The following is a 14,774-nucleotide window of genomic DNA, read 5'->3' on the forward strand; positions in this document are numbered from 1 at the left end:
TTCATATTCGTACCCCAGATACACTTTCTTCTTAATCTTGGAACAACAGACATGAAGCTTACAAGCTCAATCGCTGTTTGTCCAGCACTCGCCATGGCGCGTAACCTTGCTATTTACAGAGATGACCCCCTGGCTCCAACTCCACTACCACCATCCCATGCAGCATCCGACGGACCAGATATAATCCACGCTTTCCAGAAACTAAGCCGCTCTACAACATGGAAGAGTATTAAAAACATCACTTTTCAAGCAGACACTTTTGAGCCAGAGGGTATCGTGCGACTTGGCGATGATCGATACGTGATTAGTTCAGGACATTGGACAGAGCCAACGAAAAAGTATGGAAAGATTATCAACGGGACAGACAGAACCGCTGGTGCAGGATTGGCACATTTGATGGTCTACAATGGAAAAGGGGAGATGATTGTCGATGCTACCATTACGAAAGAAGGAGATGATGAGTACCATAATGGAGGGATTGACTATGATGGTCAGTATATCTGGGGAACTATTGCGCAGTATCGTCCCAATAGTACTGCGTATGTATATCGGACAGACCCAGAGACACTTGTTCCGGAGCGTGTCCTCAACTACAATGATCATCTTGGTGGTATCGTCCATGACACTCGCGCCAATCTCATCACAGCTCTCAACTGGGGCTCACGAACAGCATCAACATGGAATCTCCGAACCGCCAAAACAGGCTGCGACGCATCTCCTACGCCAGATGAAGTCGTTCAAAATCCCAGTCATTTTATTGACTACCAAGACTGCAAATGGTTAGGATATAGTGGTTTTTATAATGGCAAGAGTGTCATGCTCTGCTCGGGAGTGGCAACTGTCAGCGGGTATAACCTTGGTGGTATCGCGTTGGTAGATGTAAAGACTATGATTCCTCTTGCTGAAGTGCCGATTGAGATGGATAGCAAATTGGGAGTCAGGGTGACGCAGAATCCGATGGATGTTAGTGTGGAGGATGGGAAGTTGAGACTTTATTTATTGCCGGATCAACATAATAGTACTTTGTATATTTACGAAGCGCAGACATAGGCTCATAATGGAAATCTCAGTTCTTTCCAATCATATGTATATCATAAATGGCTGCTGGAGGCATAAGAGATGAGATTAGTAGGACTTAGATCACACTTGTTGGCCGTGTCCATGTCTTCGACCAACACCTCGCCCAAATCAGGCTGTGAACAAAATTGCAAAGCCCACAAACAAGCGACTGTAATAGAACAGGAAAGAAAAGAGTCGATCATACACGTCATATGGCTGCTTCCCACCATCTCATGCACATCTCGCCAATCACGCATGCATCTACGTGTCCATCAGTTGGCCTGTTTTCCGGCCCGCGAGGCTTTCTGGGCGACTACCAACGAATGTAACCCTCTGTCTTTCAATTGAGGAATGGAGCTTTGCTTTTTCTGATCAAATCGGCCGGCCCCCAGCTTGAAAAGCGCTTGGGCGGATTTTTCGTGATAATCGGCGTTGGTGTACTGTCGGGATTAGGGATATATAAACCGGCACAAGTCTTCCGTGATTTTCTTGAGTCTTCATCGAGATAACATTTCTACCTTCACCCGCATACTCAGGGTCAATTGAGAATCATTTGTTGGTCGTATTTCCCAGAAGTTTTCGCTAGCAGCTTCAATTCACAACGCTATTCGACCGTGTTCAATCATGGAACTCTTCAGCAATGTTGTCATAGAACGGGATTTCCCCGAACACAGTGAGTCAATCTATTACAAACATTTAACGTATTCTCCTGACTGTAGAACCAGAGATCAAGTCTATCTTAGACCGGCCAGAACAGGCAACTGGACATCAGCATTTCGCCCACCAACCTCAAGACTATTACCAAAACCCTTCTCCAATGGATGAATCTGACCCAAGTCTCTATGACCACAATCATTCCTCTGTCTGGTCGCACGAATCCCCAAGCAACTCTTCCTTCACCTCTCCCAGCTCTCAGACCTAGTTTGAGAGTTCAGCGCGTAGTTATGGTCTCGACCCCGAGCCAGGAGATCTACAAGCGGGATTGTTGATGGATAGCAGTAGCTCAGAGGATGATTCTCAGCTGCAAAGAAGAAGCAGAAACAAGGGTAAGTGATTCACCGTTGCCAGCATACTTCGACATGGCTAACAGACACAGTCGAAATCATATGCTGTGAAAAACCATGGAAGCAGGGCGCAAACTTCAAGTAAATGTCTTCCCCCAACTTTCCATATCTATCTAACCGCGTTAACAGTAAACACTGGAATCGCGTACACAACCTCCGATACAATTGCGAGCACTGCGTCTTTGCAGGAGCAGATAAGAAAGAACTTCATCGTCACTACTGGTCATCCCACAAGGACTGGGCGAAAGCGAACAATATTCCTGAACAGAGCGGGAAGTGTCAAGGTTGCGGAAAGTCTTTTACGAGGAAGGATCGCATTCGTCGCCACCTTGAGCGGTCTCCCTTATGCCGTGAAAAGCTAGGGCTTTGAGGATAAGGGTTCTAGCTTTTCACGGCATAAGGGATCCCGTCCGAGGTAGCGACGAATGCGACCTTTGGATTTTTGGGACTTGTTATTGTGTTTTTCTGATTTTCTGATTTGTATTCCTGGTCTCTCTCTCTCTGTCTTTTGTCTATCGTACATGATTTCTGTATACCCTGTCATTCATGGTTTTTTGCAGTCGTCCAATTTCTTTTCTGGATCAAACTCTAGCATTCTTCATACAAACAACTCTCCAATTATTCTGGGAGACTTTCAAGGTCAGCTCCAAGAATCAAGAAAGCTACTAGTCTCCACGTGAAAGCATAATCTTGTCATAGTTCTTCTAATCCACGGAACAGTCCAAGTTCCGCTCCCACTCTTCTACCTCTGGGGTCACGTCGCGCTTGATGGCCTTCGGCAGTTCTTTCAAAACCTTCACCAAGATGTCTGGGTGAAGGGCTATTCCTCTGAGATTCGCCTCAAGTTCTTCTGGGGGAGAATTGTTGATGATTGCCCGGATCTTGGTGGAGCTGGGTGCGTCTGTTGTCTGCTTTGTCAAGTCGCTTGCTAGAAAGCGGACGAATCCCTTGGGCTTCTCGAGAGTCTGTTTACACACAAAAATGGTGTCAAGGTTTTCCATAGCCTTGATGATAGCCTCTTGGATGGCTGTCTTGCTGTTAGCTTGTGTCTTCTCTGGTTCGAGGGGGTTTTTACCAGATTCTTGATGTCCTCGCAGCGTGACTCGGATCTTTCTCTCAATGATACTTCGGTCCACATTCAACTTGTTCCACGCAGCGCAGCCTCCAAGCTGTCTGAGAGTGCTTGGATAACGGAAATCGACCGCGCGGGAGATGTCGCTAGTTATAGCATCTGAGCAACCCCAGCCGTTGGGGTTGAATCCTTTGGTCGTAGTGATGATATCCGGTCCATGCAAAACAACAAACTTCAACTCCATTCGGTCTCGTCGTACTGCCTTAGTTAGGCGATCTCGGAAGCTGAACCAGTGTTCGGAACAGTCGTACACCCAAGCCCAATCTACAGGGATGCCTTGTCCCCTCCAAAGCTTGACTCTCTTGTCCTGTGGTATCGCGATCGCGTTTTCGCGTCGTTCCATTTTGTTCTGTACTTGCTCATCGCTCGTGAGGAGGATAATGGCAGCTACCATGTTGAGGTCAGCGCCTGCGTTCTCGAAGGCATGCTTAAGAAGGTTTAGGTGGCCTTGATGCGGTGGGTTGAATGACCCCGGGTACAACAGAATGTGGTTCACGCCTTGTAATCTAAGAATGGGTGGGTTCTTAGCCGTGGCATTGTTGAATGGTCTGTCGGAGGCCTTTGAGGGCTTTTCGTGAAGAGGAATGGTTCGCTCAACATAGTTGGCAAAGCGTACTGAAGCCATTTCGTGCTCGTAATGACTAGTGAGATAGGAGATAATAGAGATGAAAGGATATAAGGGTATGAAGAAAGATATGGAGTCGTCGTGGAGTAGTATACCGTGGTGTGTAGTTGTGATAACACGGTTGGTGGAGAGAAGGAGAGAAGTTGAGGAGGAGAGAAGTCCGTAGAAGAATAATATATAAGGGTGCACTGTTCGAGCGAATAAACAAACGATTATTGCATTCTTCTGGCGTTTGTAAACGCCAGTTGACAGTGTTCGTCGGTGCGAACAAGGTGCTTAACGGATCATGGGCACTGCGAACAGAGTGTAAGACGAGCCCCTCTGGTCTGGTACCATAGGATGAGAAAGGGTACCCCTTGAGTCAAAGGAAGGTTGTAGCTTTAGCTTTGCATCTTTCTGGTCGTTGTTTCTTTCTCAATGTATAGTATATTACTGTCGGGTCGACTCTGCAAGTATAATATGAAAGGGGCTTTGTCATGATATAGCAGTCAGCATCAGGACCTGGTGAAAGAGCACAATAGCATCTCTCATTAAGAATCTCTGTACACACCCTAGCAATGGTATTATACAATAGTGTCTGCACAACTTTACATTCTTTTAAAGAGTTGTCATACGTTGGGTCATGATCAGTATAGGAAATTGAGAAAAGTCCTTGGCGTCTCCGACAGACAGTAGACGCCAAGTTGAGGTGATGACAACAATGGATATTTTGGAAAGGCTGTCAGTGTTGAACTTTTAAGTAATTCCTGTTCTCTCAATTGTCTTGTTCTAATTTGTTCTCAACATTGTTTTCTTCTGTTCTATGTTGAAGTTGTTCTCGCACGTCCAAACCCTTTCGTATGATTGCAATTGTCCATAATGCTTTGCCAGCCTTGACTACAGAAACATCAAAAAAAATCGAGACTAAAAAAGGGGAAAGAGAAGTCAGAAAAGATGGAATTTCGTGCATGTATCGTGCGATGTATTCATATTCTGGGTATCTAGTTTACACAAGCTGTGGAATTCCGATCTGTTGTAGGGTAAGCTCATGGCGCGAGGGTAAGGCCGTCGTGATACGTACAATCAGACACACCACATTACTAATAATAGAAATGATCAGGATCCGGCTCCAAGCATAAGGGACCCAATCTTCCCTTGTATTGATTATTTGTAAATGTTGTGCTGATGCATATTCACCGCCGCTGGTCACTCAAAGCCCCTCATGCTTGAGAGTTCATCGTGATTAACAAGTCGATAGCCTAAGCCTCGGCCGATCATTACAAAAACGGTCGGCTGAACCCTGTCGGCATAAGCACGGAGATGGTTCGTCGATTCGAGGGGAAAAGCCGCAGGCACGAGCTGCATAAGATCGACACGACACAACAAAAAACACCAACAACGATTGACGGTATGAGCACGACATGAATACGATGAGAAAACGGATGAATGCATAAAAAGTGAGATTTCGCACAAAAAGAAATAACACACTCTACATTGTGTATGTCTGTTGGATTGGCTATCAAAAGTGAATTACTCTGTGGCTTGCATACAAACTGTTTTCTCAGCCAGATCATGTCTCATATGTCTTAGAATACAAGCGGTGTAATTAAAGAGAAAAGAAAAGAAAAGAAAAGAAAACCAAAAAGAAAGGTTTGTTCCGCAAGAGACATGCAAGGTATGGGGTAACGTCACTACAAGTCATGGGGAGAAACAAAAATACAACATAAAAAAAAGCATTCTCTCAGTGACAATGACAACACATGATGACCCCTGCTTGTTGGATGGCATTTCACTTTGTTCCTATTCGTTGGTAGGACCGCGGCCACGGCAGACAAGGCTTGGGGCGAACTGGACCTAGTTTAGTGGGAAAGCTTTTTGTTGGAGATTTTGGTTTGCGTCTGTCTGTTTGTTGGCGTCATGGTAATCATGACTTGAGCTTGTCATGAAGGACCATGTATTGTCTGATATGTCTGTTGCTGTTGGGTATTGGTGACAGTTGCGAGATGAAGTTGTCTGCCTAAGATACAACCAACGCGACAAAATAACAAATGACTTGTCGCAACTTAAACAGCTCCCCTAGCTCCAGCCAGCTTAAGGTAGGTAGGTACCTACTAGCTTCCGAGTCAGTTGTTTTTTGTTATCCGTCCCTGTCTATCTGTCCGTTTGTTTTCCCCTCAACGGACGGCGTTAACCCTTTAAACTCAACATGCAAAAGTCAAAAGCTCCTTTGATGGAATTGGTCCTCATGGGCAAAAACAGGGTCTTTGGAGACTCAGTCATGGTGTGTGTGTGTGTGTCACTCGCTCATCCATGTCTCACTGCCCACTTAGCGCCCACCGCTCTGCTTTGCTTTCCCCCCTCCTCTTTTTAATCCCTGTCGCATCTGCATTTTTTTCTTTTCTCCCATGATGCATACGTAGCCTATGTATTTGTACAGTGACGATGAATGGTGATAGTCAGTGTAACAAGGAGTGGATGGTTGTCTTGATCACGCTTTCTGGTGAGTTTGTATGCCTTGTATTGCTTTTTTGCTAGTAGTGAATGTAGTATTGTTTGTTACAATCTAAATTCCTCCAGTATCACGGCCTCTTTGGCACGTGTTGCATTCAGTGTGTGTGTCCTGTCTGTCCCCTTGCCTTGCTTTGCTTTGGACCTATTGAATCTGAGTTGCCGCCGCACCTTTTGAGTTGGTCGCATAATCACGGGTAGATCAGACTTTGCTGTGATTATTTACTGCATATCCTTTTACGATTCAGATAGACATTAAAGTACCTACAACCTACAAACAACTTGACTTTACACAAAACAAGACGCGTTGTCCCCTGGATCCGATCCGACTCGACTCAGCTTCAGCCCGTCCTAGGCAGTCTCCAAATAGTGGACCAAACCAACTGACTGGCATTTTTTTCTTGTAATAGAGATTTCCTGGGGGTGGGAAAAAAAGGCGAAAAAGGCTTGGAGTGGATGGCCCAGCTTGTTATTTTTGGTTTAGCTCGAGTCGCTGGAACCTGAAGCCGAAAGGGAATTTTGGAGCTAAAAAATTGGCGCCATGGATCCACGGCATCCGTCCAAGCTTCCACTTTCAGTTCCAGTTCCAGTTCCAGTTCCAGTTCCAGTTTCTACCAACAACACTATTGCTGTTTCTGTTTCTCCTTTCCTTCCAGCTCTAGCTCTAGCTGAAGCTTCACCTACAGCTTCGACACCACCACCTACTCACCTCTCCATCAGCATCCCCTATTCTCCCAGCGCGACGACGACATCTGCATTTATTAACTGGGGATCCAACACGCACACGCATAGACATACCCACTCCCGCACACCGTCTTATGACATCGCGCGCGCCGAGTCGCATCCGCATCTTCAGAATTTCACCTCGCATCAAAACCCTGCATATGCCGTTCATACTTTGGCCCAGCGACGATCCTCCGACACCAATTTTTACTCTCAACCCCAACGCCAAATAAGCCACGATTCAAACACTGCGCGTTCAATCACATTCAACCCGCGAATCTTTAATCACGAAATGCCACCGCCGACCTCGCCTCCCCAGCCGGGGGCGAAACCGCCGCAACAGCAACAAAACCAAAATCAACAGCCGCACAGCATGATGGGCTACGGCCCTCCCCCACCGCGACCACCTCCCGTAGCTGTCGGGCCTCCCATGTCATTTCTCTCCGGTCGAGAACTTCCCGGCCTCGGCTCTATCGCAAGAACTGGTAGCAGCAACAGCTCCATGTCGATATCATCCATGCTAGGTGGCCCGCCGCCTGCTCTTCGTGAATCGCAACCTCCGCCGTCGCATTTTCCTCCTCATTCAGCCGCCCCTGGATCAGGTCCCGGCTTCGCGACCGCCGTCCACGCCTCACCTCGAATGCATTCGAGTGCTTCTGAATACCCGCCTTTCCGTCGGCCACATACCCCAGATCACCAGCGACCTTACGAACCCAGAAACTCACCACCTGGTCACTACACTCCCGAAGTCCCGCGTTATAGCACACCTTCTACCTACTCAAGGCATCCTTCAGGCTCTGCAGATCATGCAAGAGAGCCTGGGAGGTTACCTCCTGGGCCTCCTCCACGACCGAATAGCCAACCCAAGGCATACCCAGGAATGCCACGACCGATGGAAATGGGGCGACCACCTGGCCCTGAAGAGGCATACGGGCGACGCGACGAGATGGGTCGACCTCCACCTGGCATGGAATACAATCCGGAACGAGTTGGTCTGCGACCCAACCCCTACGAAGACCGCTATAGAGCAGAACGCGAACGAATGGGCGAAGTTGAGCAGCGTGAGCGCGAAAGAAGGGAACGCGCATATTCTGGCAGCGACTCGGGAAGACACTCGATACATCCTGGTGACTATGGTCATCGCGAACCTCCTCGAAATCCTTTACCGTACGGTCGACCCCCCGATCGCGATCCTAGAGAGAGAGACCCGCGTGATCCCCAGGGCAGGGATCCTCGAGATATCCGAGAGCGAGATCCGCGAGATGGGCAATGGGGTCGCATGGGCGCTGACCCTAGCTATCGAGCCCCTATGGATCATCAACGACCACATCCCGATTATCCTCCTTCTGCCACGCCTTATCCTCCTCATGGTGTTTACCCAGGTCCTCCACCCGATCGATATCCTCCTTCGTCGCATCCTATGCCAGGCCCGCCAGGTCAAACCATGCCCCATGGACCCGCACCTTATGACTCTCCCGACCGAGCCCGAATGAGTTTAATGCATGCACAACAACAACAACAACAACCGCACCGAAGACCGGAAGAAGGCGGCCCCCCACCACCAACCATAGCCTACAACGGAGCTCCTGGTCCGGGACAACTCGAATCTCCTCGACACCGTAATAGTGATGATGCGTCAGCTCCCAATGGTCAGCGTAATTTGTTGGCGATTCAGGAAATGAACCGCAAAGGAAGAATATCACCTCTCCCACAAGCCGTACAAGGCGCGCAATTACAGCAACCTGGCCCAACTGGCGAGCCAGGAATCAAGAGCGAATTTGGCCGCATGTTTGCCGGTATTGGAAACGGAGTTATGGGTGTTTCAAGCCCCATCACATCCGCTGCCATGCCTTTTACAACTGCCAGTTTGGCGAAGCGCGAGGATCCTGAAAATGTGACACCTGATTCTGGTCCTGAGGCAGGAAGCAAGGGTACAAAAGGCAGGAGGAGAAAACTGAAAGATGATGAAGGCAAGGGTGATGATGAAAGTTCGGGGCGAGTTACTCCTGCCAACAGGGCGAAACGTCCCAAAACGCACCAACATCAGCATCACCACCATCATCAGTATGTTGGTCTCCCGTTTCCTCGTGACTTTACTGATTATCCCAGCCACGCGCATCATCACCATCACCATCCAGCTGACGCTGCCCCGTTGAGTGGTGTTGTGCCTTTCAAGAACTTCAAAGCAGGCGCTCCTACAAACGACAAGGGTCTTCCTGTTCCTCACCACCATCATCCACCGCGGCCCATGCATCAACACCAGCACCCACCAGTGAAGCAACCCGTACCAAATGCCCCACCTGTCATACCACCGAAAGCGAAGACCATTGTCAAGTCAAAGGCAATTCTGGATTCGGTATCGGACCGACCTAGACACCATCTTGGAGATTTTATCTATGAGCCGGGATTGAAAGCTGGCAGATTGGTGCCAAACTATCCTGCACATCGCGCTTTTGCTTCAAACCCCAAACCCCTACCTTGGGAATTGATCAAGAACAAGGAAAACTGCTTGTTGACAGTCAAGGTGGCTCGAGTCCATCTATCATCTGCTTCAAGAGAAGAAATCACCTCGAGAGGTTATCTTTGGGGTACTGATGTCTACACAGACGACTCTGATGTCGTCGCTGCATGCATCCACAGTGGATGGATAAAAGGAGAATGGACTGAGGAAGTCGATAACTCGGTTTTGGATATTGATCAAGGACCCGGCGACAAGCGACGTAAGAAGCCTGCTACCTCGACCGTGGACCTGGATTCAGAAGGCCTTATCACTGCACCTCCCACCAGTGGACCGATGCCGATACCCGCACGACGCGATTTGCACGTCAACATCCTCATTCTTCCCCGATTGGTCAAATACGGCGCTTCTACCAGACATGGTATTACGAGTCGAGAGTTTGGTGGCGATTACGGTCATCGTCATGCCGTCCATGATGGTATCAGTTACATGATCAAAAGTGTACGATGGGTGGAGAATGGAGCACAGCCACAAGCCCGACTTCGAGGTCAAGCTCGACGTGACCGCATTCGCAAGGCCATGCGTGAGGTCAAGAAGAGTCTTAATGTCAATGGTTTGGATATCCAAGAGAAGGAAACGAACGGAAAGCTGCAAAGCGGAATATCAGCTACATGGAGGAAGAAGGATCCTGAACAAGTCGAGCCAAAGACCCAGGATCAGGACGTTGTCGAAGGCGACAAGGAAAACAGTCACCTCACTACACACGATGCCGAAGCAAACGAGGAAGAAAATAAGGAACAGCCAAAGGATGTGGAGATGAACGATGCCGTCGAGGCACCCGCCGCAGAGGCGAAGACGGATTCATGAGGCTCACGATTTTGTCGCCATACCATAAAAGGCGTTGGTGTCATTGCATTGCAGGGCAAAGAAGCCAAGGTCTTGTAACATTAGAAATACCCCCTTTCAGGTTATGATAATAACAAGTTTAATCAGAAGGCGTCCGCCTTGTCTATAAGTTGGATATGATACAATTTTGTACATTTTGTCTCTGTCGCCACCGAGATTTATCGTTGTGATTTGTCGCATGCCACGTCTTTAAAAATCCGTCGCTCGTCCGTTATAAGACCAATCACTCTCGCCACCCCATCGAAGAGGTTCATTCTTTGGTCCTCCAACCTCTCCAGTCTTGGGGTTCACGTCACCCTCAAACTCTGGCGGCGCACCACGGAAGTAACCCACGTTCATCTCATCGTCGGTTTTCTTTTCGGGTGTAGTTGTGTGTTTTATCTGCGATGTAGCAGGTGTAGCTCCAGTAGCCTCTGTTGTTTCTTGTGTAGGTTGGAAAGCAGATGATACAGACGCTGCGCGCTGTAGACGTTCGAATTCGGCTTGTTCTGAGGCGGGGAGCTTTGGAGGACCGGGGCGGGATTGGAATGTTGATGAGAATCGAGTTGGGGGTGGTCGGATGAGGGAGGGTGTGAAGCGGCGGGTTAAAAGGCGGGACATTTTTGGTTTATGTTTTGTTTGTTTAAGTTGATGGTGTTGAGGTTGGCGCAATAAATTGTAAATGAGAGGCAGAGAGGCAAAAGTGATAGAGTGATGATGTACTATAGATCGGGTGAGAGACGGGCCGAGGTTAGATTGAAATCGGGAATTGGTGGGGAATATTCCGAGGCATCAGGGTACTAGAAAAGTTGGCCGCCAGGAGTAATAAGGACTAAATTACGAGGCCACTTTATGCTACCTAGATTGTACTTTCTAGGCTATTTATTTATATCACCTAAAACTTAAACGTCAATTCTTCTGCTACCCACTAGCGGGGGAAGGAGACGTAAAAAGGTATACTGTTTTTGGTATAGGGTGGTGATGGCTTCATTTTTAGGATGGGGGATGTTAGAGTGAGACGAGTTATGTCGCTTCCTATACATGAAAATAAGAATAATGAGGGTCTTGGCTTTGAGTATTTCTTATATCAACTTCCTGAGCAATTGTCTAATAGAGAACCCAAGATGGGCGTATCTGTGTCTCTGCTTCCTCGGGCAATACTCCATATGGCCAGGCATTCTCAAAGCTGAATGCCAAAGTGGACAGTCTGAATCAACATAAAGCCAAGCTTTCGGATTGCAACGTCAAATGCCCGCCCGAGTACTGTCTCATTGTGTCATGTCAACGGCACAGCAGCCACTTCGGTCGCCCGATCGGGTGGATCTGATTGCACGTGGGATGAAGGTTTGTTGATGGGGGATTTTGATATGGAAATGCGTGTTGTATTGAACGGTGATTTTTAGGTGTGGCGTTTCTTGGGTCTCGGTGAGGGAAGGATTGAGATGGTGCGATATGGAAGCTTCGGATGTTATTATCTAGTTTTATTTCTTCATCTTATTTTAGATCTGTTATTAGATGTGTAGTTAAATGAAAGGCTCTGGGGGTGTCGGGATGATATCAAAGAATGACAATGTTAATACGCATCACTATAGCAGCTGGATGGTATCGGCGGGATAAATCTACGAGATTGATTGATTGATCTCACTAAGAATTACTCAAAAAATTGCCCATATTTCCTTTCTTTTACATCATCTCATTATCTCTCACTTTAAGCACGCGGCTCTTTTCCGTTGATCAACCTCGTGGTCGATCCTAATGGTATCATTGGCTCCTCACCACCACAGCCCCCCCATCACCATCATGACACACTCTTGGCTCAAAACCTCAGTTGTTTACGTCTCGGTCTTTATTTAGAGTAACCAACCTGTCGCCCCTGTGTCAAAATTATCCTCCCCGCCAAGATCGACCTCGCCTATCGAATCACAGCTACGCAAAGACGCACACTCAGAACCGTTGAAGCTTGCTCTATAGTCTAACCAATTTCTTGGGTTGAACCTTTAAAGAACCCGTTTGCCCCGCCTGTCTTATATTGTCTTGCATGTCAGCTCTTGTTGAAGACTTCATTTTATATCCTGTCCATCAATCATGGAGTGAGAGGCCATTGTCGTGGAGACGCGGCACATTGTTTATCTCCCTATAATTCTATACTATACTTCCCTCGATGGCGACACTTCATCAGTATGATTACATCTTTGCTCTGACTGTCCTCTTTGCTTGTCTCGATGCTTGGAACATCGGTACGTCCCTGACATAAACGTACTGTGTTATGCTGACTCTTTAGGCGCCAACGATGTGGCCAACTCCTTCGGAACGTCGGTCTCCTCGAGATCCCTTACTATGAAACAGGCAATGCTCGTAGCAGCAGTCTGTGAATTCAGTGGAAGTGTATCCGTCGGATCTCGAGTAGCAGATACCATTCGCACAAAGATCGTCGACCCCCACCACTACGACAGCTCACCTGGTGTTTTACTCCTCGTCATGATGTGTACTATCGTATCATCTTCGCTCTTCCTCACCTTCGCGACCCGTCAAGGACTTCCTGTTTCGACGACACACTCTCTCATTGGCGGTTTAGTCGGTGCGGCTACGGCTTCGATTGGTATCGAGAAAGTTAGCTGGGGATGGCATGGAGTTTCGCAGATCTTTGCAGCTTGGATCATTGCGCCTTTGATCGCGGGATGTTTCGGATATGTGCTGTTTCTCTGCACAAAGAAGTTCATCTTGATGAAAAGGACAGCCGTGAAGAGAGCATTCTTTTCCATCCCGTTTTACACTTACCTCACAGTCGGCGCGCTCACGATGCTTTTGGTATGGAAGGGCATCCACGTAATTAACTTGTCTACGCGGGATACAGTCATTGCTATCTTTGCTACAGCCACCGGGATGACTTTCCTACAGGCTGTGTTTCTGCTACCATTTCTATGGACGAGGATAATGCATGAAGACTGGACTCTCAAATGGTACCATGTCTTCCAAGGACCACTGCTTCTATGGAGATCACCACCTCCACCGACACCAATTGGCTTCACAAAGCCTAGTATCAGGGACTACTATCAGGGACATCTCACGCGCGAAGAACTCAACTACATACGGACTTCTGAACATCTTCTACAGTCTATCCAGACACCGAATGGCGAATTACCGGATTTCGATCGAGACGACGAATGGATCCTGCCTCCACCAGCACAAACACCACCTAAAACCCCACCGAATCGATTCGGACGACGTCCTTCTTCGGAACTTGTACCTCCCCGTCCTGACGGTGAATGGAATAGTCCCCGCGTTTTGGCGTGGAAGGTGAACCGTGTGCTACTTCGCGGATTAGAGAAGGATGTCGTGGCCATGCAGAAGCGAAACAATATTCTCAACTGGGACTTGGAGGATATGCATGCTCGTTCAGCTCACTACGATAACCGTGCAGAGTACATGTACTCAGCCCTTCAAATCCTTACAGCCGCAACGGCATCTTTCGTCCACGGTGCAAACGATGTCAGCAACGCAGTCGCGCCCTTCACAACAGCATACCAAGTGTGGTCCAGCGGCGGAATCCCAGAATACGTCGAGATACCCATCTGGATCCTCGTTGTAGGCGGCGCATGCATCGTTGTTGGCCTCCTCACATACGGCTACCACGTCATGCGCACGTTGGGCAACCGTTTGACCCTCATTTCGCCCAGTCGCGGGTTCTGCATGGAGCTTGCGAGTGCGTTGACGGTACTCATGGCGACGAGGCTGTCTCTGCCTGTGTCAACGACGCAGTGCATTACGGGAGCGACGGTGGGTGTGGGCTTGGCGAACGGGGATTGGAGATGCATCAACCCGAAGCTTGTGGCGTGGATATATCTTGGGTGGCTTGTTACGTTGCCGGTGACAGGGGTCATGTCAGGGTGTTTGATGGCACTTATTATCAATGCGCCAAGATGGGAAATACCGACTGCGTAATATGTGTTTAGTCTTAAGTGATGATACCTTTCTTATGATATCTTTTTCTTTCGATGAGACTTGAGTTTCGTAGATGTGCTGGGAGTGACAGTCATGATGTGGCGGAGAAGAACTTGAGGGTATTAAAAATGGCTGCCAGAAGTATACGAGACGAAATTTGGTGGTTGTTCAAGATTACCGAAGTCTAATACTGACTCCAATAGACAAAGTTGGTAGGTTGGTTTATGCTTTCAAAATTGGACCTCTCAGGCTGTCTATTCTGCAGCCCTTATATCCGCAACCAAATTAACTCTACAAAATGAGGTTCCAAACTTTTAGAACAACACAATATGCTTCAACAATCTAAATATAAGTTTCGCCCAAAGAAATATACTAGCTTTATTCCTTTTATTTTACCAT

At 48.0% G+C, this 14,774-nt stretch overlaps 6 protein-coding genes across 6 annotated transcripts; 4 read left to right on the top strand and 2 right to left on the bottom strand.

Annotated features, from left to right (window-relative positions):
• Positions 1–51: 51 nt before the first annotated feature.
• Positions 52–1,050, top strand: FSST1_006236 (uncharacterized protein; the record flags this gene model as incomplete). Its single annotated transcript, XM_083232586.1, has 1 exon — positions 52–1,050. One exon carries the CDS (start codon positions 52–54, stop codon positions 1,048–1,050), a length of 999 nt encoding a protein of 332 aa, XP_083089666.1.
• A 633-nt stretch (positions 1,051–1,683) lies between these two features.
• FSST1_006237 (uncharacterized protein) lies at positions 1,684–2,493 on the top strand (the record flags this gene model as incomplete). Its single annotated transcript, XM_083232587.1, has 5 exons — positions 1,684–1,732; positions 1,785–1,921; positions 1,982–2,105; positions 2,150–2,204; positions 2,253–2,493. The coding sequence occupies 5 exons, from the start codon at positions 1,684–1,686 to the stop codon at positions 2,491–2,493; spliced, it is 606 nt and encodes a 201-aa protein (XP_083089667.1).
• Positions 2,494–2,788: 295 nt separating this feature from the next.
• On the bottom strand, positions 2,789–3,880 carry FSST1_006238 (uncharacterized protein; the record flags this gene model as incomplete). The annotated part of the gene is made up of 3 exons (XM_083232588.1): positions 2,789–2,827; positions 2,870–3,150; positions 3,199–3,880. The coding sequence occupies 3 exons, from the start codon at positions 3,878–3,880 to the stop codon at positions 2,789–2,791; spliced, it is 1,002 nt and encodes a 333-aa protein (XP_083089668.1).
• Positions 3,881–6,908: 3,028 nt separating this feature from the next.
• Positions 6,909–10,415, top strand: FSST1_006239 (histone deacetylation protein Rxt3-domain-containing protein; the record flags this gene model as incomplete). Its single annotated transcript, XM_083232589.1, has 1 exon — positions 6,909–10,415. The coding sequence occupies one exon, from the start codon at positions 6,909–6,911 to the stop codon at positions 10,413–10,415; it is 3,507 nt and encodes a 1,168-aa protein (XP_083089669.1).
• Positions 10,416–10,643: 228 nt separating this feature from the next.
• FSST1_006240 (succinate dehydrogenase assembly factor 4) lies at positions 10,644–11,054 on the bottom strand (the record flags this gene model as incomplete). The annotated part of the gene is made up of 1 exon (XM_083232590.1): positions 10,644–11,054. The coding sequence occupies one exon, from the start codon at positions 11,052–11,054 to the stop codon at positions 10,644–10,646; it is 411 nt and encodes a 136-aa protein (XP_083089670.1).
• A 1,540-nt stretch (positions 11,055–12,594) lies between these two features.
• Positions 12,595–14,375, top strand: FSST1_006241 (phosphate transporter; the record flags this gene model as incomplete). The annotated part of the gene is made up of 2 exons (XM_083232591.1): positions 12,595–12,670; positions 12,715–14,375. The coding sequence occupies 2 exons, from the start codon at positions 12,595–12,597 to the stop codon at positions 14,373–14,375; spliced, it is 1,737 nt and encodes a 578-aa protein (XP_083089671.1).
• Between the last annotated feature and the right edge of the window lie 399 nt (positions 14,376–14,774).

The sequence above is a fragment of the Fusarium sambucinum genome, chromosome I, assembly GCF_050947815.1.
Source record: "Fusarium sambucinum isolate potato_lamoka chromosome I, whole genome shotgun sequence".
In the NCBI taxonomy this organism is placed as follows: Eukaryota; Fungi; Ascomycota; class Sordariomycetes; order Hypocreales; family Nectriaceae; genus Fusarium; species Fusarium sambucinum.